The sequence below is a fragment of the Periophthalmus magnuspinnatus genome, chromosome 20 (genome assembly GCF_009829125.3).
Source record: "Periophthalmus magnuspinnatus isolate fPerMag1 chromosome 20, fPerMag1.2.pri, whole genome shotgun sequence".
Classification (NCBI taxonomy): domain Eukaryota; kingdom Metazoa; phylum Chordata; class Actinopteri; order Gobiiformes; family Gobiidae; genus Periophthalmus; species Periophthalmus magnuspinnatus.
Window position 1 is genome coordinate 9,339,545 of NC_047145.1, and position 23,498 is coordinate 9,363,042.

The 23,498-nt window shown below is 39.2% G+C and overlaps 1 protein-coding gene across 2 annotated transcripts in view; it reads right to left on the minus strand.

The window, feature by feature from the left end:
- nrp1a (neuropilin 1a) overlaps positions 1-23,498 on the minus strand; it is a 125,417-nt gene that overhangs the window by 58,828 nt on the left and 43,091 nt on the right. For both annotated transcript variants that reach the window (XM_033985773.2, XM_033985774.2), the window contains exons 5-6: positions 10,802-11,029; positions 3,749-3,904 (exon numbers count right to left, since the gene is read on the minus strand). In XM_033985773.2, coding sequence (XP_033841664.1) covers positions 3,749-3,904; positions 10,802-11,029 — 384 coding nt within the window. The remainder of the gene's footprint in view (positions 1-3,748; positions 3,905-10,801; positions 11,030-23,498) is intronic.

The following is a 23,498-nucleotide window of genomic DNA, read 5'->3' on the forward strand; positions in this document are numbered from 1 at the left end:
AGACAAGGCGCTCTTTCAACAGCGGTTTTAAGCTAGGAGCGTACCGTTAGCTTAGCGCAGAAATGTGAAAATCTGCGTTGTATTATGCATAAGGGGATTATGAATGATTTAAGACGGTCAGCAAGAACGCGAGACAACCTCTGGAGTCTCTGGTCAGTGATGTAAGAGAAAGTAAGTTTGTGATGAATAGAGTGGTTTTGAATGATAAGCGCAGAAAAAGACTGATGTAACGTGATGGTAGATATGGGATTAAACGCTTGTATTCACTTAACTTCTGGTGCTAGCTTGGTTGCTATCATATGACATACTTGTAGACACATTTCTGATTTCAATGGTTTACAAAGCAGCAAAAAATGAAGTAATATGATAGTTTATAATATTGTTTGAATCACCATCTATTTTGCGTCAAACCAGATATAAACTACACATTTTATAGTTAGGATAGATATAACTTTAGCTACAATAAAGACAAGCCACCACATGAAGTTACAGGATGGATCTATGGAGAGGCTCACAGTAAAAATGCATGTATTTATATATGCATTTATTCCGTTAAAGTACCTTACAGAAAAAAATTATTGTTAGTGTTTTGTAAGATTCAAACGATAACAAACACGATGAATTATGTTATACTGTTCTGTTATATGTTACTCTGTTAAATTGGGACTGTGGAAAAAAGGGGTGGAGTCTCTTCAGGACATAAAACAAACTGTTTGACATCTGCTTTTGTTTGCATGTTACACAAAAAGTGAAAATTATACAAGTTTTTATACTATAAAATGCTTCGGTCACATCATGGTTCGACATATGTTGCAATGCTCTTGTAATTACTGGGTTTCAGATCACGTCACGTCACAGCATTTTATAGGCTAATAATATTTAATACAGACGGGGGACAACTAAAACGATGAATGTTGTTAAAACGCTGAAATTTGTAATACAAGATGTGAATGTATTACAGTGTCCAGTCACTAAAAGAAATTTGTGAATTAACTTTTAGATATTTCATGTAGTACAATGTAATTAATATGAAAATCTGGCTCATACTCCCATGTGAGAGTATGACATCATTACATTAGGCTTATATAACGTATTAAGTTATTAAAATGTGCCGTATACTCAAGTCAATTCTAGCCTATATGCATGATGAAAATTGGACCATGTATATATATTTTACTACTACTAATGACTTGGATATTTATGTCTTAAAGTTTACACACAGCAAATCAGTCCAACGCTTTTGCTGTTCCTTTGCTGTGGCTTTTTAAAACACGCTACTCTTCGCCATAGCGGCCTGCAGCGTCATTGGAAACATGACTTAAGCCTGAAGGCAATTCTGCGGAAAGTAACCCCGTATGACATCAGCCGTCATCACCCAGCGAGTATTACTCACTGTGGGGCCGTTTAGAATCTTCCCTTTGGGCTGATTCTTTCGGGAGGTGATTAGGAGATTGGCTGAACTTCATCTGTCTCCATTAGTTTTCAAAGAACGCCTGACTTTGTGCATGTGTATCTGGGGTGGTCTTATCTACCGGGCAGATTTATGACAGCAACTAGCGCTAGTCGTCCGTAATGAAATGTTTAGTTGCTGTGTTTTTGCAAAATGGGGTCAGGGGTCAGGGCTCAGGGTGACGTAGCAGCGCGTTAACCCAGTAGGGGGAGGAGGGGGTGCAGGCGAGGATGTTGCCTTTCGCAGCCTGACTGGAACCAGGGTTTGTGAAACAGTCATCGTAAACTATAGGAGGCGCAGTAAAAACAAACAAATACATATGTTAAAAAGGTTGAGTGAATGTTATAGAGTTAATTTCACTAGTTTAAGTAATTTTACTAAGATGTTTTGTATCGTTAGGCTGTTTTTTGGTGGGGAATTTCATTATTTTAAAGTCACACAAAACAAATATCTCAAATCAAGATCCATATTTTAGTTAATGTCATGACATGTTGGTAAATATTTTTTGCAGTGTGTGGTTTACTAGTGATGGGATTTTCAGCTCTTTGTGGGATCCAAATCTTTTGTTCTTTTACTTTTTATTTACGTGACAGAAGTCGCTGTGAGGACTCATTTTATCAATAAACTAATCACAGAAAGAAACGACCATGGCTAAGATCTGTTTAAAACGGCTGAAACTCAGAGTGGGAGCGTGTTTAGCCTTTGGAATTATGAACATCCAAATAAAATGTTGCACTACAATAATAATAATAATAACAATAACAACAATAAAAATAATATAAACTAACTGCTATTGTTATCTCAAATATGTTTTTTTTGCACAAAGCTCTCACTCGCGTCGCCTGCTCTGCTTCTGTGCTGATTTTTCTGTTGGTTCAGCGTTAATCAGTGTAAAATTGCATACAAATTAGAAAGAAAACGATTTGATTCTTTTAAATAAATTAGATCCGGTTTCAACCATTCACGATAAGGAACCGTTCAAAAGAGCCGACTCGTTCACAAACGTCACATCACTACTCTCTACTTACATTTTCTATTTTTGATTCAGACCATTATGTTTTAAATGAATTTATTGTATCAGTTGTTTATGTTTTTTATTACTGTGTTTGACTTGTATCTTGAAATCAATTGAAAGTCTAGTTAAAAATAAAGCTGTCGAAACTATTATTTTGCAATGTGCGCTTACTTATATCTAAATTTTGTGTTTCAGATTCAAGCTCTTTTGTGTTAAACTTTTTATCACTGTGTTTGACTTTATCTTGAAACAAATCCCTATGTCAACATCTAGTAAAAAAAACTGTCAAAACTATTCAAATTAAGTTATATTTGAGTTAATCAGCACTTTATGGTAGACATTTTTTGCACTGCGTGGACTACTCTGGCTCATCTCTTGGGAGTAGAGGCAGGAGTTGTTTATTGAATAAGTCCTGCACTTTGTTTAAGGAGAGAGAATTTGTCATAATCAGAACATTGCGGCTGGAGCTGCGGAGCACATCTGCTTCTCACTGTCTGCGCTCTGTTCGCTGGCCTTTTTAATCTCCTGGAAGAACCCCGTGTGCGACTGCCAAATGCTTCCCCGCTGAGAGTTCTGGTTCTGCTTAATCCTTCCTGGACTGTAATGATTTGGTACTGACAGTGGATTATGTTGATAAGATTACGATATTAGATGATATAATGTTTACAGTATCTTTACCTACATGAATGAAACTGTATGTATAATATAATTTGGATAATGTTGCCATATTTTTGTGGATTTTTAGAATATTTAATTGTGAACATATGGGGATACAATGCACTGTTTTGTTGTACTGTCATGGTAAAAGCAGGGGGGTAATATCCTCATTTGTTCTATTCATTACTGCCATTTTCCCATTTATAGTATACATTTTGTTTTATTAAATAGTAACTAGTTTTAATATAACCTTGTTCGGGAATGTCTACATGGCAAAAAAGTCAAATCATATTCAAATCAAGATGAGTTCAAATGACTTTAAATCATCATAATAATTCATTTTAATTAATTTGAGTAGTTTTGACTTTCTTATTTCAAGCGAACTTATCTTGCAATTGCTCAGAAATGTCTTGAAACCTATTCCACATCACGCAATCAAAACCTAATCAAATCTTATCCAGTCAAAACTACTGAAAAAAGATTACTATTCAAAATTCAGGTAATTTTAAACAAGCCTACAGCACTGCAACATTCCTACACCATATTAAAGTGAAAGTTATATCCAAGTAGCTAATGTTCTCTTTCTAACTGGACAGTGGTCACTTCATTCTTTTCGGTGGACTCACCCTCGGGGACAGTGCGTTCCAGGACAGTGAAGTTAGCAGAGAAGCCCTCCTTAGCAATGGCACTGTCTGTGTTGATTGTCAGAGCCAGGATGCCCGTGTAGGAGATGATTCTGCCCGGAGTGTTCTGCCCGCAGTACCTCCCAATGTAAGGTCCCACTGTGGAACAAACAGGAAAAAGACAAAATATGAGTTGGACATTTTTAATCAGCATATTTCTTTGTAATCAAACTGTTAGCAACATATTTACGTCCAAAAGCATATTGCAGCAGTATAATGAATCGCAAATTCAAGTGCATATATGCAGTAGTATTACTTAATATAACCACAATTTATCCATACTCTATAATTTTAAATATAATAATTACATTTACAACAGTACTGTTAAAGGCAGTTTACCTGATTTTTTGTCCCATTACAAATATATTGTAAACTTTTGAGGTGAAACTATACGACGGAGTATAAGGGTAAATAAAAAAAATTATGCGGGCACTACGAGAATAAAGTCGTAGCATTTCGACATTAAAGTCGTAATATTATGAGAAAAACGTCGTAATATTACGAGAATATAGGCTGCTGTGAATGAGTGACCAGTGCATTATGAAGAATTTGGAGCATTTTGTTCAGAAATAGCAATTTCTTCCAAATCTGTCTGGTTCCTCCAACTAAACAAACTCAAATGCTGGCAGTGTCCCTTCAAAGTACTTATACTGATGATAGTGTGGTGATGGTGGGCTAAAAGACACAGTATTTCATCGTGCGTAAACCCCAGTTGAAAGTTTATCTGAACAAAATGCTCCAAATTCTCCATAACGCACAACACACTGGTCACTCATTCACACACAGCAGCCTATACTCTCATAAAAATATGACTTTATTCTCGTAATATTACGACTTTTTTCTCGTAGCGCCCGCATAATTTTTTTTATTTAAGTGACCCTTATACTCTGTCGTAAAAATATGCCCACTGCTTGCTGTCTGCATCTAATTATAAAGCAATTAAATATAATGCTCATAATGCAAAATGCTAAAATAAACTCTTTTTCATGTTTTTAAGACCGTCCGAATCAGGTAGCGGACCTTCAAGTATGACTTACAATTTTATTTTTCACGTTGTATCAAATCAACATAAAAATGTTTTGCACTAAAGACCATTCTAATGGACAATAAACACATAATGTTTTTTTTGTGTGCGTTTAGGTTTCTACTTCTACTAAACGCACACAAAAATGACTTCAACTTAACCCCATACATTTGAGACCCCACAACTGGAGAGAGTGAAGGTCGGGTTAGCTCAATATTTGTTTGTTTACCGCCTGATCCTTCCTCCAGGGCTGTCCTCTCTCCCCTCTCTTCTTTGCCCTCTCCCTCCACCCCACCCCCCCGTGGAGGCGTGAAAACTGGAGAGTCAGTGTGGCATTAACCATAGCCCATCATAAAGCGTGAGAAAGCCCCACTGCTGCATTCCAAGCCTGGCCATTAGTCTGCAGACGACAGCCAAAGTCTACTGGAGGACCGGCCCAGTTTATTTGCCCATTGTAAATTCCTGGCACCTTCTGTCTTTTTAGTGACTTGATGAGGGTTTTTTTGTGTTGAATTGAGTGGAAATTCAAAGCGGGTCAAAGACAATGGGTAATAAAATGATAATGATAGGCACACGTTTCAGTAGGTAGTCTATAAAGAATTGTAGTTAGCTGTGAGAATGTACCTATGCTATGTTATGTAATATGGTGGTAGTGAAATGTCAAAGGTTTTACTAACTATAACAACAATTTAGATTCCAAGCATGGTAAGATTCAAGGGCAAAATAGCACTGCAAAAGAAATAAAAAACGGAAAATTCCAAAATAGTCCAAACTCAAGGAATCACAGAAAATGAACAAAAAGCAGGACAAGACAATGACAATGCACCAACAAACGACAAGGGGAAACATGAGGCTAAAATACAGCAAGAAACAAGGCACAGGTGAAACACGTGAGGGTGGGGCAGGCAATCAAGAGACAAGAAGTAAAACTCAAAAACACAAGCACACAGGACACATGTCAAATCAAAACATGAACTAGAGAAATAAGGCAAACTAAAACATGGAAAACAATCAGACAAAACATGATCCACAACAATTCCTGAACCAGAAGAAATCAAAATCAGGTACAGCCCCTTAAGTCCAACACAAAGGCGGAGAGAAACATGGGAATTATGCATGGCGGAGCACAGTGACCCTGGCCTATGCGGTGATGTGCGCTCTGATCCGTGAAGTTTGGTCTGCGAGCGTGGACCTGCAGCTTATCTGTGATTAGGAATGCTGTGACCAGTGGAGAGTGACAGTCATCCTAACATGCCACAGCTAGCCCCATACAGCTCCCAACGCACAGACCGGAGCTTAGCATGAGCACCCAAGGGACCCCGAGGACCGGCGATGGATGTGTGGCGCTCCGTAAGGCTGGTCGCTCAGAATAAGGTCTCCTGGGTGAGTTAGACGCCCCGCATTCAAGTACCACAATATTGTATTTTTTTTAAAGTGATCTCTGCAGCTACAAGCGTTTCTAGTCTGATTTAACGCAACGTAATTCAGTATCAGTAAATGTGTCAGATCTGTGGAGAGGCGATTGCACTCACAGTAAGAATGCACGTTTTTCAAGGTATTTTTGAATTAATGCAAGACAAATTAGTTTAATGCCATGCCTTGGAACATTCTAGGCAAAGCAATAACATCACCATGGATTAAAGTAGATAGCGGAACCATCATCAGAGAAGTTACATAGTTCCCCTTTAAGTTTGTTATGCCAGATGCCCTTCCTATTGCAACTAGCATCATTTTTTTTTATTTTTTTTAAACAATTTCAATATATGTCTGAATTTGTTTCAGAAGTTTCCCATAAAAAGTCCAGTACTTCTATGTGTACCATTAGTCATATATAGGTGAATACATTTTGTTACTATGGAAAATAAGCCAGCATTATTCATAAGTTGTCAGGGTATATATATATTTTGCTATAGCTGGGGAAAATGCCATGTTGTGAATTATATGAAACAACCTCATGAAACTTTAAAATCCTATCTGAATGCATTTGTTTTGGTGTGATTTCGCTAGCCATCTCCCACCTCCAGCTAGCATGTCTGCGAACCTCTAGGCCAATGCACTATTGGTACCTACCACTGGTTGTCATAAGTAGCGTTCCCACGGCGAGTTTTTATTTATTTTTTACACCGCTCTGTCTGTCACCCACAACAACACTTGATGGGTGTGATGCCACCTCAGCTGTGTCGAGTCCTGCCCTCAATATGCTTCAAAATGAGCAAAAACAAAATGCAAAATGATGTTGTTTGATAGATTGCGTAACGAGGTTTTGAATTTAAAAAGTGAACATATTGTAATTTTTTTTTCATGTTATTATTTTGTATCACAAAAAACATGTCAAAAACGTCCAAAACATACACAAATTTATTATCATCTCTAAAGGGGCACTATGTAACATTCTTGATGGTGAGTCCACTACCTGCTTGTCTCTATGAAAACGTGTTGTTGTTTTTTTGCGACGCTTCATAGTATGGCATTGTAACTTGGCTGGTTGTTTCCATGGAGACAAACAGACCAAGTTACAAATCAGATCCGTAGAGAGATGATCCAGTACACACACAAAGTTTTTATTTTCAAAACACTTGCTATTGAATAAATAAGCAGGTGGCGGACCTCCAACCAGAAAATGTTACGTAGTGCACCTTTAAGTAACCCTGAAATTGTAAAACTAAATTAGGTAAAAAAAAAAATCCATATATCAAGACCTGATTGCATTGATCTTATGTTGTGCCATGTTGACAATATCCACGCTGTTTTTCACTCTCTAGCAAATGTAAAATGAACAACCTATTACAATTGAAGTTAATTAAAATAAACGCTACCCAAATGTTTTGATTTGTAGATTGTTTCAGTTTGATGCATTAGCGAAAGTATTGACACACAAAAACCCCACAGACAAACAATTGGACAAGAAGCAGTAACCCCAACACTGAGGTATCCGGGCACTGCTGTGCACAAAGCCAATTAAAGTGTTCTCAGTGAAACTAAAAGCCAAGAACACAACATATTTCTTTCATTTGTTATATATTAGAAGTCATACAGCATGTTTTAAATAGCGACTATAAACCTTTGCTATCCTTTTAAATGTCATCTTAGGATACATTAGATTCCAACCCTCAGATATAACAAGTTGTACAAAAAGGATGATAAAAGCAAAGATCCAAGGTGAAAACTAAGTGGCGGCATTTTTTTCCGCGCATTAATCAACCCAAACCTCGAAAATTTTACTTATTCCCTCTTTTTTTTACAGGAGACCGACAGAATCCCAATGAGTTACAGAACTACTTTGTGAAGTCGGAGGTCAACTCTTGCAAATCTTGTGTGAGAATATTGAACTCTGAGTAAACCGCCATGAAAGAGCGGACTGATTTACACTTCAACCTTATCATTGGGAATGCCAGGGAGCGGAATACTGATGCGCCCGGCTCCAGCAGATAAAATTCCGTCAATTTTCGAACTGTTGATGGGCCAGAGACGCTTTCATCTCGTCTGCACTCCAGGTTGGAATAGCCAGGAGAAAAAGTGCCAACATCAAGAGGTGGAATCGCGAGCTAGGTTCAAAGTCTTGTCTCAAGCTATGGAAGCGTGGCTGTTTGAAGCCCTCTCTTTCTCTCCGCTCTGGGTTTTTAATGGCATTGCAAAACGATACTTTAGACGAGAGCGGAATACTTCACAAAATGGGACCTAATGTAGGCTATGTGAGTGCTACAAAGTTTGATTAAAAGCTCTGTACCTGATTTTTTTACATGTATTTGAGCAAAACTTGCCCCAGTACAGATATATTGTAACTCATATACAATTACGATATGAATGTGTAAGTTTTCCATCAGTCCAAAAGTTCCTGGTCAGTGCATACTGTTTCAATTTCCATAGGAGCCATTTTGAGGACTTCTTTTTTAAATCTTAGAATTTTTACTTTTGTGGAACAGTCACAGTTTTCATCACTGAAATTCATGGGTAACTTCCCTTGTTTTTGAATTGGTGTGTAATCGAGTAGGGATAAGTCTTGCTCACCAAGACAAAAGTTGCTGGTTTAATCCCCACTGCTGCCAATGCAGGATTATGTTGTCTCCTTGGGCAATATACTCAACCTTACTAACCTCCACTGTCTGCATATTGGTGAATAAGTTAGTGAGGTTCAGTTACTTCAATTGGCAATGCACTCTGCCCTGTGTCCTTGGGAAAGACCACGGAGCTACTTTGCTTAACTTAACATTGTGTTGGTTTGAGGCTGTCAAGTTCAATGCGTGAACATAGAGGTAGAAATGTACCATTTACTATAAATTTTTACTTTAGTAGGTTATTTTTCTATTAAGAATTCCTTGCGCATAGAAAACGCAATGCTTTCAGGTTTTTTTTCACTTGCTGATTTGATACTAGAATCGCTGTGGGTGAGCTTCATGTATAAACAATAGATTTCTGACAGGAGCGTGCACATTAATATTCCATAGCTGAAGGACTGGGGCTGTAGAGATTTGTGGTGAATTTATGTTTTATTGTAATCAGAAGATGTCCCTGTGTCACAAGATGTCCGCTCCTTCATCTTTGTCGCCTCAGTATGTATGAATATTTAGCTGTCATAGTTTTGTGTCAGGCATGGCACCACACAGTTTGCATTACCAATAAAGTCTTCAACTACCATCAATATGTTTGCTACTACTATATAAATACTACAACCACCATAACTATACAATACCACTTTTTTGAGTACAAACACCGTATAAATAAATATAAAGTATATTGAATAGTCATAATTATAGCAAATTTTGCTACTACTACCACTGGCATTGTGCAATAAAACTTATAGCAAAAGTAGTAGTACTGGTAGAAGTACACAACTACGATTTGTTTTTACTGGTAAAATCACTATGCAATACAACATTACAACTACAACCCCCTGCTATTTTGCAATGAAACTTTTTATACCACTTTAGTTACTATTACACTATGCACTTGTACTTGTTATGCAGTACTACTACTTCTTCCTGCTGCATATATTACTAGGTAATATTACTACTTTGGCTACTACATCCACCACTGCCATCACTTTTTACCCCAAACTTCAGTAAGTAATGCTACTTCTACTACTACTACTACTATAGAAATATCTTTTTTGCGATTCTTAAAGTTACTTCTACAATTTCTGTTTGGACAGTGGTAGCACAGTTGAGTGTATACATACTCAATGTCTTGTCAACCCATTTTGACAACTCCCTTAAGACCCAACTGGTATCACTGACCTATAATAGACCCCGAATTCGCTTACAAACTCGACGGTGACACAAAGCACCCGGGGACAGGAGCGGCAGGCGCGGCAGGGTCGACAGGCGCGTACAATCAGCCAGCCATTTGGCATTGAGCGATGACCAGGCATTGTGCTCCTGCAGAAAGACTCCTGGACCTCCGCCAACTCCGTTCTGAACTAAAATCTCCTCTCCTTCTTACAATGAGGCAGCTAATGTGTTCACCGCTCATCTTTTCAGGCATTGGGTATCGCTTTACATGTGTGTTAGGGAAATGACTGGAGACGTGGGCTAAAAAAGGTGTATTGTAATCCTAAACAGGAGATTAAGACACTTTATCATAGAAGCTGTCAACTAGTGCAGATTTGTCAGCCCTGAAGCTTAAAAATAGCTTTGGTGTTGGAGATATTTTGGTACGAGGATTGAATTGATGGCCTTGTAAAGAAAAGGACTGAATGCTTTTTTTTATCTGGCAAGTATTGAGGCTAAACTGAGTAGCAAGCAAGAAAAAAAAAGTTAAGGTTACCAGAGTGAACTATTTGCAGATGTTTTATGAGTTTTTATGCTGAATGCCCTAACTTTCTAAACCTGCCAGAGATTAGAAAAAATTATAACTGGTCTTTAGTGATCAAAATGTCCAGCAAAAATAAATTAACTCAACACAATATTGAGTGGACAACCAAGCATGCAACACCAACGATTTAGCTTCAAGAAAATAAAAAAAATTCCATTTACCTCCAGGAAAGCCATCCCAGATCTCCAGTCGATCGTAGCGGCAGAACACACCACTAGGGGGCGTGGGGTCAGGCTCCAGCTCAAAGCTCTCAAACTCCAAGATGATCTCGGACATCTTGGGGGCAAAGATCATGAAGGTACAGTCCAGGTTGTTGGGGTACTTCTCGGGGTAACCAGGCGACTTGATCACTCCGCTGTTGGACGTGAAGTTTCTCGAACATTCAGGACCTAGAAGAAGGAGACAAGAACGTAATCACTGACCTTATTCTGCCCCGCCCTCTTTTGCCTCTTAATGCTACTAAAGTGTGCTTTTTGTTGTGGTGGCATTTCTCATAATCATTGGTAGGAATACATCGGGTTCAGTGTTGGCATTCGATGTATCAGAGAGGGTTCCCAGATATCGCTCCAATGTTGAAAATTTTACCGATATTTTGACACAATTAGTAAAAATTTAAATTGAAAAAATATTCCAGATAAAAAAAGATTTTAAAATAGTAATACTGAAATCGCCAAATTGGTTATTGCCACAGCAGCAAGACAACTATCCCATAACGGTGTCAACTCTATATAGCACTACTCTTTTGTCAACAGTCACCGTTCATGGTTGAAGTGTTTTGCCCAAGGACCCAAAACAAGACTCAATGCCGATAGCTAAACCACCAACCTGAATAAGCTTCTTCAGGGAACAACTTCAAAAAAAGAACCACAAATAGCTCGACAACATTCAAAAGCTCTACGCCAACTACTGCTAACTGCTAACCTAGCATGTGCAAAACTACCATTTTCACACATTGACATTGGTTTTATAAGTCTGGCTTTGGTGAGGCTAACTCAGCTTTACAACAATGAGTCTATTTACAAACCGTAAAAGGAAGCAGTGGCTGAGGCTATTAAGATTGTTTAAGAGTGTCCTGGAAGCCCTTGCCTCCCACATGTACTATCCAACCAAGTACTGTTTACTATACCATCCACATGAGACCACCATCAAGGCATTTCCGCACCACATCTGGCTCTCTCCCACTTAATTCCCTTTTGAACGCCAACATCACACTCCTTCTCATCTTCCGCAATCTATATACCTCCTGGAACATCTGGAGCGTGAGAATGCACATTGATGACTAGTGCAATCACGAATAAACAGTAGCCTTGATTTGTGCAAAAACAAAAAGAAAAAAAATGTCTGCCAGAATCTGTTGATTATCTGGTTTCCAGATTTTCAAATCTATACTTTTTTTTTTAGCTTTTTATACTTTTTAAAGTCCCCAAATGAAAACCTGGTTCACCTAGTTTTTCACTACAGAAGTCTTTTACATTGTGGTTTCTAGTGCTTTTGTGTCTACATAGTTTCATGCTGTGTGTCTAGTTTTGTCCTTTGGGTCTTTGGTCTATGGACTTTTGTAAGAGTGGGTAGTATATAGGTACACAGTCTATAGCCAGCACGTGCAGAGACTTACAATTCAAGCTGTGTTTAAATAGATTGTTTTGTTTTAGATTCTACAAAAAGTGTTTTGTAGTTTTAACATGAGAGTTAAAGCTCAAAAATGAATATAAGGTTGTGCCAACATGACCTGAGCATTTGCTCCCTGGCAGGTTTTGGAATTTTTGGCGTAATTTAGACTTTAGTGTCAAATCAACTGAAAAAAAAAGAAATATTGCAATCTTACAGTTACAACTTTGTTTTCTTCTTTACACTAATATAGTGGATTGCATTGGGATTACGTGTAACATCTTGAACTAAAAGTCAATACTTTTTGACAACTCTGGAGCGTGAGAATGCACATTGATGACTACCGCAATCACGAATAAACAACAGCCTTGATTCGTGCTAAAAAATGGTTGTCTGCCAGGCACACGAGAGGTGCTTGAGTGAAATTGCACCGGTGATGAGAGGAGATACATCAACAAGCACGACGGCAGATACTTAAACACAGCATTTTACACCAGGGACAAGTCCAAATATTTATTCACAGCTCCCGCGAGAGGTGCCTTTAAGCTAATGAGGAGTGCTAACATATTCAATGCTACGAGAACCACTTTGGCTAGCCTCGTAAAGCACCGCGGTATGATGGGAGAATGAGTGATGGTTGATGGGAAGCCATATGTTATCTGACAGGAGAGATGGATATGATAAGTACAAGTACGTGATGGGTATTTTGAGAAAGTGAGATTCTTATAATATGTAAAGTAAGTGCGCCAATAACGCCACAGACTTCTTGTTGAGCACATTAAAGGCGCTGTACCTGAAAACATGACAAACAAAACTATAGTTCGGTTTGCAGTGGTACAAAGTTATTCCTCATTCCTGTGCATTCTGAGCATCCTAATTATTCACCGCGATTAGTTTATGAGCACAACTTTCAGAAGCCAGAGTTTGCTAGCACGGTAAAGCTAACAAGAACTAGCATACTAACAGCACACTTCCTGATTCCTTGACAGTAAATGCTTAATAATTATAAGCAGACAGTACACAGCTGACTTATTTCGACCTCAAGAGCTGCTTATACAATATATCTGTACTGAGGCAAGACACATTTTGCTCAAATACATGGAAAATTGGGGTGCAAGTTACAGGTCAGATCTATGGACTCGCGAGCTGGCTCTTAGTAACAATGTCAGTAACAATGCATGTCTTTTTTTCTTTTTTTCCCCAAGTTTAATGTCATATTATGGGACTTTCCAGGTACAGAAATAACCTCCAGACAAGCAGGTAACAGACAGCCCCAATAGAAAAAGTTACACAGTGCAACTTTGAAATAATATGGAAAACAATGTATTGGAGGATTTTAGTTTTAGTTCATAGTGACAATTTGTAGAATCAACATGTCATATTCAATGTAAACGAATGTATTTTTCCACATTAAGAACACTATAGAACCACGTCAGATCACCATTCCATTTCATATATTGCTCGTGTGGCTACAGTTTTGCTGACTTTGAAAAATGGACACCACAAATTGAGCTGTCACCATCTATAAAACAAGTCCCTTCGTCTTGCCAACTCATCTCCACCGTATCTACTAAATGGGATACAAGGCAGGCCCATCCCATCAGCTTTGTGTTAACCAAAACAATACAGGAACTTCATTAGCATGTATTTATTTTGGTAATAAATTGGTCATAAAAACGTCATAAATTTCACCTTTCATTAAAAGTTTTCTGAAAATAAAAAGTACTACTAATACTGCTGGGGCTGCTGCTACTACTGCATAGCTACTATCACAACTACTACTACTACTACTACTACTATTCCATCTGCTTGTCTCTATGGTGATGGTATTGATCTACCTTGAATCAGCAGTATTTTAATGGCCAAAAATACCCTAAAATACTTGTGTTCTTATTGGAAGCAGGATCATCTCTCCACAGATCTGACCCGTGACTCCATGAATACAGCTACATTTAAAGCCAAACATCTCAAAGAAAGTTTTAACAACGAAAATTGATCCAAATTTATAGCAGTTTTTCAGGCTCAATTGTGAAAGTTTGAGCAAGGCTGACTTCACAAAAAATAAAAATCGAACGAAGGAAAAAAAATGGTCGACTACTGTCATTCAAAGCAATTATCTGGTACCATTAGTGGCAGTAATTTGCTCAGGGTAACGTCATTTTCATGGGCGTCTGACAGCTGCCGTGATGGGCACAGATGGGGCCAATCCAGAGCCAAATTGCGGGGAGTTATCGCTGGATCGAGCCGCCACGCTACCGTCGACCATCACACCATCACGGAGGCTTAAATACATGTGGCAAACTGTTTTTTTTTTTCTACCAAAGCACCATCAAGGCCCCACTTGAGTGTGTCCGTGGCCGGAGTGAATGAAGGCACCGGGGAAGCACTCTCCTTAAAGATTGAAAGCCACAGTTTTGGAGACTGAGGCGAGTTGACATTTTGTGCAACGGTTAAGTGAGGTTTTCAGAGCGACAGCGAGCATTAATTTCACAGCTCCGCATCATATTTACCTCCTTCTAAAATGGACGTATACTGGTGAGAGAACGAGCGATCTTGTGGTTGACAGTTCTCTGCTATACCTCTACAAATATAGGACCATTTGGCTGAAAAAGCGACCCGCAAAACCCCATGTGCAATGTACTAAAGTATGTTTCATTTACTCAGTTACATGTACATGTCGTTATCAAAGTAGTTTTAATTCTGCTTCTGCTTATGTCTGCTTAAGGTGCCATGGTGGTTGAGTGGCTAGTGGCACAGCAAGAAACTTCTGGGTTGAATTCCAAGGTAGCACAGGTCTTTTTTAGTAACACAGTGTAATTTTCATATACTAATTCTTATTCATTCACATTCATACAGCTCAAAATGATGCTAAAACTGTTCAGGAAAGTTCACATTTTTCTGCTAATGTGATTTTTTTTTGCAGTATCGATACTTATCTGTGTAATCCCTCAGTCGTCCAGGTCTGATCCATAGCAAAAGACGAAGTTTAAATCTGTCAACTGGACAAATCGCTGTAAGAGAGAAGACGTTTTGCTGCAGTCAAAAGAAGCATCTTGGATGACCGGCAAAACGTCTTCAGTCTTTTCACAATTTATCCAGTTGACAGAGTTAAACTTTGTCTTTTGCTAAGTATCGATACTTGCTCAACGTATCTACATTTCGATATGAGTTTTAGTGTCAATTAGTATCTGATTTTCAATACTTTTCACAACTCTAGTTACATCTGGGTACTTCGATTTCCCTCATCAACCCAAAACATGCACAATAGCGGGCCTAGCTCAAGATCTGGAGATGGGTCCAAACCTGACAGTGGCATTGAAGGATGGGTCAAATGCAGACGAAAATGTTACTACAGGAACAAAACCTTAGCTAACCTCAAGCCTTACTTCTCACTGTCCCTCATCTACACCATATATTCACTGTCCCCCCCATCTGCACCATGTCACTGTCCCTCCTCTCTACACGTCCAACCATCCTAGCCCACCCTCTGACTTTGTCCCCAAAACATCCCTCCTGAACACTACCTCAGATGCACTCCCTCCTAATCCTATCCATCCTTGTCAACCACATTTGGGGTAAAAAGCTTGACGCCTACCCCCCTGTTCTGTAAGTGCACACCAGGTCAGCCTTCCTGTGGACATTGGCTTAGACGTTTCATCAGCTTCCCCTGCACCTTATCTCCACTCAGCATTTGACCGTAACAGATTTGTGTTTTTTAAAATCGGTGCCTTTTTTTAACTAAACCTGTCAAATATCAAGCGTTGGTGTGGACTCATAGAACGGCATTGTGCCCAGACCCATGCAGTTTTCCACTTAACTTCAGCTGTCATCGTTTTTAGCCAATGGATTATATAAGGTGACGGTTCAATTATTCCACCAGACCGCAGCGGAAAGTGTAAAAATGTTGAACTTAGAATGGAGGGAATCGGGTATTTTATTTTCAAAACAGTATAGAACTTAAACAATTTCCCAAGTTTGTAAGGGGCAAAGTTTGAGCGCTCAAATGGTCTGGTAAAGGTTAATTGACTTTAAAGGTACACTGTGTAACTTTTCTAGAAGAGGGCCTTGCTTGTTATACATTTGCTTTGGATGTTCCATGTACAGCATTAAACTTCTCTATCTCAATGGAGCCAAGCAGGACAAGATCTAGGTCAGCGATGTCAAACGCATTTTCACCGAGGGCCACATCAGCAAAATGGCTGCTCTCAAAGGGCAGATGTAAAATTTTACTACTTTTTTAATTAGTTAATTCACTGTTCTGTATTTATTACTTATTCCAGTTACAAATATTGCATATGAATTTGCCTAGATGTAAAAATATGGCTGAGTAACTGCGTATCTCCTGGTAAAATGACATTTTCAGATCATCATACCATTTAATTTACACTGTCGAGGGCCTCATAAAAGGATGTGGAGGGCCACATTTGGCTCGCGGGCCTTGAGTTTGACACATGTGATCTACGTCATATCTGTGGAGAGGACATCACACTCACCATAAGAATGATTTTTTTCCCACTGTATTTTTGAGTAATGTAAAAGACTTGTAAAAAAGCCACAGTATGTAACTTTTAACCCAAAAACAGACAAAAAGAAAAGCATGTTTTTTTTTGTTTTTTGTTTTCATTTTGGTTGCGTTTATTGCACTGAAAAGCATACATCCTTCCTGTGAGCGGGCTTGCATCTCCACAAACCTGGAAATGTTGTTCATTTGGCTATAATATCTCTCAAGACGAATGTTCCGAAGTATGGTTTTAACTTTCTATTTCCACTGAATCATGCAAGTGACATGCCACCTCCTGAAAGTTACATACTGTACCTTTAAGCAAATATACAGACTACAGTGTATCTTTAAACATATGGAAGAGCAACTTTGGTTTCAGATAAAGTCAGCGTAAGGGCAACGGTTTTAGTTCTACATTTCTTCTCAGATCTTAACCACAAATCAACAAATGTTTCTCCAAAAAACGCACGATTAAAAGCAACCTCTTCCACATAGTAAAAATAGCAGTAGATGTACTCTCACCAAATCCCACACATTTGTCATTCTGATAAAATGAATAGCTTGACCACAGTGCACCCCGGCGCTCCCCGGCTAACACTGCTTTTAAACAAAGAGCTGGATTTACGACAGGAAGCGGCCCAGGGAAAGAGAGACGCAACCTTGAGCGCATAACATTTCCACTGCAACCTGTGCTCACAACACGCTGTAATGGATTCTTTTGTATGTGGGTTTAAGATGAACCGGTAAACAAACGTCAACTCTGATTCATTTTGGTGCAGTTTAACCAGACAAGTAAACTGAGGCCAGGGCCAAGTTTTAGCATATATTTATCACTTTTTTGGAGATTCGAACCTTGCTGTTATAGTGTCACTGGGCAACACACTTACAGATAGCTAAACTGCCCGCTCCAAATACAAAATTAATATGGTTGATACATTCCGTGTTGGATGACTTTGGGCGTTTAAGTGGCACAGTGGGTTGAGTGTTCACCCATTAATCAGATGGTGAGTGGTTTGCTGTGCCACTGGGCAAGACACTTCAGTTACATTTTCTTCTCCAGTTGCAAAATAAAGATGATTGACTACATGAGGACATTTGAGATGCATTCCACTTTTGATGTTTGTTTTTTTTGGAGATACATAAAACTAGTTATAAATCTAAACTATGGTGTGTGAGTGGCACAGTGGGTTGAGTATTTGCTCATTTACCGGACGATCACCAGTTCAAACCTGATCTGAATGCCTGCCCTTATGTCACTGGGCAAAACATTTAAGCTACATTTCCCACACCAGTCACAACATAAATATAGTTAAATTCACCGGAAGGGCATCTGGTTTTAAGAAATAAACCTGCATAGAGTGATAAGCCAAAATTGTAAACAAACTCATTCGCTTCAGTGAAGAAGTAATCGGAAGCCAAATGTTTTTTTTTTTAATAGCACTCAGATTTCAATCTTTTGTAAGCATTGAAGATTTATTACAAATCATAAGCAAATATCAAACGTCTTGTTCTCAGTGACTCCATTAAGCCATTGCAGAGAGTTCTCCGTCGTCTTAATCATAAGAATAACATTGTGCCAAGGAGCAGGCATTTAAAGTGACGACCTCTAGCTATTTACGCTCATTTTTCCATCCATTTAACACTGTCGCACGGTTCTGGTATTAGCGTCCGTAGCCAAACAGGGCCCGAAAGGTGTTGTTTTTGGCCTGTTATGTCAATCATCAATGTTTATGTTCCATGTCACACTCAGGCCGATCATTAGCTCACTTCTGCAAAGCTAGCAAAGCCGCTCTTTACATTAGGAGCCATTACGACCATCAAGATTCCACATTCTCCTCGGCTAACATAGGGGTCAATCGCCGGTAGAAAATTAACTCTTTCAAACATTAACGCGGAGACTCGCAGGGACAGATGGGAAGGCGGGCAGACCAAATAGGCGAAGGGTACTTTAAGACATTACTAGTGACACAGCGCTTATCGTACTAGCCCCCTCCCTTACCCTAAGTCCATTCAGACGTGATGACACAGCCCTGGTAGGTGGAGTAGATGGGGTGGCTATCCTTGAAAGAAAATTGCTGGCTAAGGTTTCAGGCTAAGGTAATCCCGGGGTCCCTTTCAGACCTTGTACTGAAATATGTCGCCTAGCTAGCAGAAGCCGGTTGGACATTATTTTGAGTCAGCATGAGGTTAGCTATCCAACCGAACCTTTCATACACAAAGAAAAGGAAGAAAGATTTTAAAGCTGTTGTCGCTTTTTTGCCTATACAATGACGGAGGAACTTATTTTACATTTGAAAACTTTAATTTGGCGGAAAAGTAGGTTGAACATTTGCCCATTAACCCCATAGTCGCGGGTTTGAACCTGATCTGAAGATTGCTGTTATTGTCTCACAGGGCAAGACACTTCTGTTGCATTGCCTTCTCCAATTATAAAAAGAAATATGATTGATTTTTAGAAGAAGGGCATCTGGCATCTCAGTCTGGTGTATCATTTTTGCCTGTAAAATGACATAGGCACATTCTGCGTATTCTAACATAGGCAGCTGCTTGGCAAAAAAAAAAAAAAAAATGAATAAACTATTTAAATTATCAGATATCCTCGATTTAGGCTGTTAAAATGTAAATTACATCATAGTATTTTAAAAATGTATCTTCTTTATGGTTATTTTAATTAGAATATCAATCAAAATATGCTTTCTTAAATAGCCTAGCCTATTTGGGAAATATTTGTTCTCCAGTGCTTTTATGGCTAAAAAGTTACATACTGTGGCTTCAAGTATAAATATTCAGTACTCTTTTTTTTTTTTAAATACGTTTTTTCACCGTGGCATTTTGTTTTAATAATAATAATAATAATAATAATAATAATAATAATATTTTGTTTTCATTTTGCATTTTGTTTTCTCTGCCTTTCCTCCGTATCTTTACTTTGCAGCTACAAATTGTCAATAAAAAAGCTGAAAAACATCCAAATTCTGTGTGAGGACAGTAGAGTTCCCTAATGTACCAAGGCCCCAGCTTGAAAAACAAGGCCCTTAAAGGGGTCCCGCGGATGATGACACACGCCGCTAATGGTGTAGGTGGGGGTCCCTCCTTAAAAGAGATTTGTTGTCTAAGGTTTCCATGAAGGCACTTTGTGATGACAGCCGGGCTCTGTGCCAGATGTGACCTATGGCATCGGGGCGTGCCGTCTCCCTATGCCGGGCCCCTGGCGCTAGCTAACAGGCTACGACAGGGTTGTTTGTACAGGTGTGTGCCAGGGACTAATAGTGCCCGCATCACAACAAAAAAATATTCCAAGGCACTGAGTCATTTGGGAAAAAGAGAGAGAGGGAGAGAGAAGGGGTCTATCTGTCTCTATGTCTGCTTGCTTAGTTCTTCAATGGGCCCTCAGCCAGCCTTGATGTGGCTCTGAGCAAAGCTGCTAAAAGAAAACATATGCTGCGTAAATGTTCGCTTAAGTGGAGAGATATCAAACACTTAAGATCGGAGGGAAGATACCAGCTAATTCCTGCAGCGCAACACAAAGCAAGTTCGAAAACAAATATAGAAGAAGATATGACACTACATAGCTTTTTTTACGTAGGCAAAACATGAAACTTGATGTGAGTTTTCCTCTTATCGAAGCTTAAGCTAACATATGCTACATGTTCTTAAGCGTTTGTAGAGTCAGTATTGAGTATCAAGTCCATTCCTTAGTATCGAAATCAAGTTTGAAATTTTAGTAGCATGACAACACTACTGCTAAATTGAAAGCACTTTGGTTCACCTGTTGCTATGATTAAAGTTTGATTGACTTAATGACCATAATAATGCACATAATTGGCATGGTCTCTTCCTGTCTTGATTACCATTTCAATGTAATGCAATAACTAGCTTGAAACATTTGTATTTTATTACAGATCGCTAATCAACGAGCAATGTTCCATCAAATGTAATGTCATAATACACTAAGGTTAGCATCAGAACCTTAACCTAGCCTGCCTCTTGCTAATGAAGTAGCCTTTAAGCCGTGTTTGCCTTTAGCTGTAATGTTGATATACACAATCCCGTTAGCTAATCTTCCCTTTAGCTTCTACATCCTTCTATCCCTGCCATCACTCTTCTCCCTCCTGCCAGACTTCAGCCATTCAAGCAAGACTGCCAATTTGCGGGCTATAAAATAAATAGCCCATGCTAATTAAGACGCCAGGATGGGATGGAGGAGCGGTGAGAGTCGAGAGTGAAAGAGGAAGCAGGCAGTTGTACAAGTGGCCACATAGAAGCCGCCAAACAACCTGTTCTCCTCCAATTAGACAGTTTCCAGATTCTAGTCCATCTTGTTGGCGCACGCTAACGTGTATTTACATGGTTTAAGTGGCTAAACCTGCAAAAACAAACATGTGCCATGGTTTGGACTGATCTCTAAGGATAGTCATGTTTACAAGTGTTTATTTTGTGGCTACATTCATCAAGCGCGCGACCTTAGCTTGAAAGTCAGTAGCGGTCCCAAAAGGTTAACTCGCGGGGCCCGTAATCGGCGTGATAAACAACTCCTATTCTTTGCATTCATTGGCATGCACGAGAGCGTGAGAGTGCTATTTGTTATCCTAGCATCTGTGTATCATCATTAGCACTACACGTGTTAGCCAACGCAGTGTTTTCCCTAATACTCCGCTTGTTGATAAGCCGGGCTAATCAGCTAGCGTGCCGTATCTCGTGGCTTATGCGTCTCTCTCTCTCTCGCGTCCCTCTCGCTTCAGCAAACAGGGATGCTAATTGATCACAGAGTTCTGTTTCTGGCGGCAGTCCGTGCTGCACTAGTCAAAACATGTAGTAGATTCAAAGCAAACATGGCCTGGTTAAAGTATTTTGAGGGAGGACAAATGAAAATAGCTGAATTTATATTGGGCGTTTCTGAGCAAATTCCTTTCTCCAATATAGATTAGCTTTTTTGTTTCGGTTTTGTACTTAAAAACCTCCAACTGTTTGCAAAGGATAAATGGATGGTTTAAATTTTTTTTTTTTTTTTTTTTTTTTTTTTAGAAAAGATTTAATCCAGCAATTTTGAAGTAGAATCCCAATTGATTTCTACTGCGTTGGGTTATGAATACAATGCAAGTCGAGATATTTGAAGTCTGTAATTGCAACACTGATGAGTTTTTGCTATTCATTATCTGATTAATTAAATGGGGGCAATTTAGAGAAACATCTAACCCAATGGAGATCTTTGAATGATAGAAGAAAGCTGGAAGGAGCTACCCAAAGGGGACTCATCCGGCAGACATAATATAGGGAAGGCATGACAATATTATTGGTAGAATTCTTAGATGTATTATGTAACTTTTCTGGTAAGTCTGTATGAAAATGTATTGCTTTGCCTGCAATCTTCCACAGTATGGTATACGAGCTACAATTACAGGTGTATTTATTGCAAAAAAATACCTAGTAAACAAGCATTTTTCTTGTGAGAGGGGTTGTATCTCCACAGATGTGACTTGTAACTTGGCTTGCTTGACGTAGAGATAGCTAGCCAAACTGGCACTTTCTAATGGTGTACATCTTCAACAAAGACTAAATGCATTTCAATCCTAGCTTAAAATTCATTTTGGAACGCTGTTATTTATTGCCACAGGTTTAATCAATCATGAAGACACAATAGAATTTATACTGAGAATGTGGGAGTGAATTCTTTCTGGCTCTCTCACACAGCACAACGCATAAATGTACTGTTTGCTAACATCAATAATGCATGGGATGAATTCATAACAGTCTGTGGTTAGAAGTGGGAAATATTCCACTTGTGAGACACTACTTTAGTTTGTGCAACATTTGGTCTGATTCGAAAAGTGCTAAGAGCGTAGTTAGAAGTGTAGAGCCTGTTCAGCACTTTCCCTCCTCTATCAACCCAGGACCTCTTACACGGCTCATTTAGAAGCCCGCCTAATAGATGTGCCTAGGAAATACCAAGCTAATCACGAAAACGGAGAGGATTGAACCAGGGCTATCAGAGGGAATGAGCTGCTTTAGCATAAAGGCTGGGATGTTTCGTGGGTGGAGTGCGGCTTTGATCTCCTAAACAGGCCCTCCACCAGCTGGCAATGGTCGACCCACCTCATCCAGATTGGTAGACTTCATCATAAGGGTTTACTCAAGGCCAGATTCAAAAGGGAAATGCTAATGCTGCCACCTGAATGAACTATAGCTAACGTGCATGCTAACACTGTAGTTTCAACTCTTCAGATACTGTGAATTGTAAAATACTCAATACAATAGCTTTAGCAAAGGATTTAGAACCAAAAAAGGTCACCCTACTATATGCTAATATTTCCAACACAAACATAAGCTAATCATGAAAACAGAGTGGATTGAACTCGTGCTATCAGTCACAATGAGCTGCTTTAGCGTAAATGCCTTTATGTTCTGTGGGTGGAGCATAGCTTTGATCTCCTAAATTGACCCTACACCAGCTGGCAACGGCCGACCCTCCCATCCAGATTGGCTGTCTAAAACTACGCACCGTCACACTGCAGGTTCACTTGGGGCCAGATTAAAAAGGAAAAGAGGGACCTCGCGGGGCCATTCGTCATGTCTCCTGAGGTCACACAGGGGCCCGTAGACTGGAGCGGAGGTAATTAATGAAAAAGGGGTTTGTAGCACCTGTCTTCTCTCAAGCTGATGTCTAGATATGTGATGTCCTCCTCCACCTCATTCCAGGTCCAGAGCAAACAAAGCGAGGAAGGAAAACAAAAGGGAGACATAGGCTATAT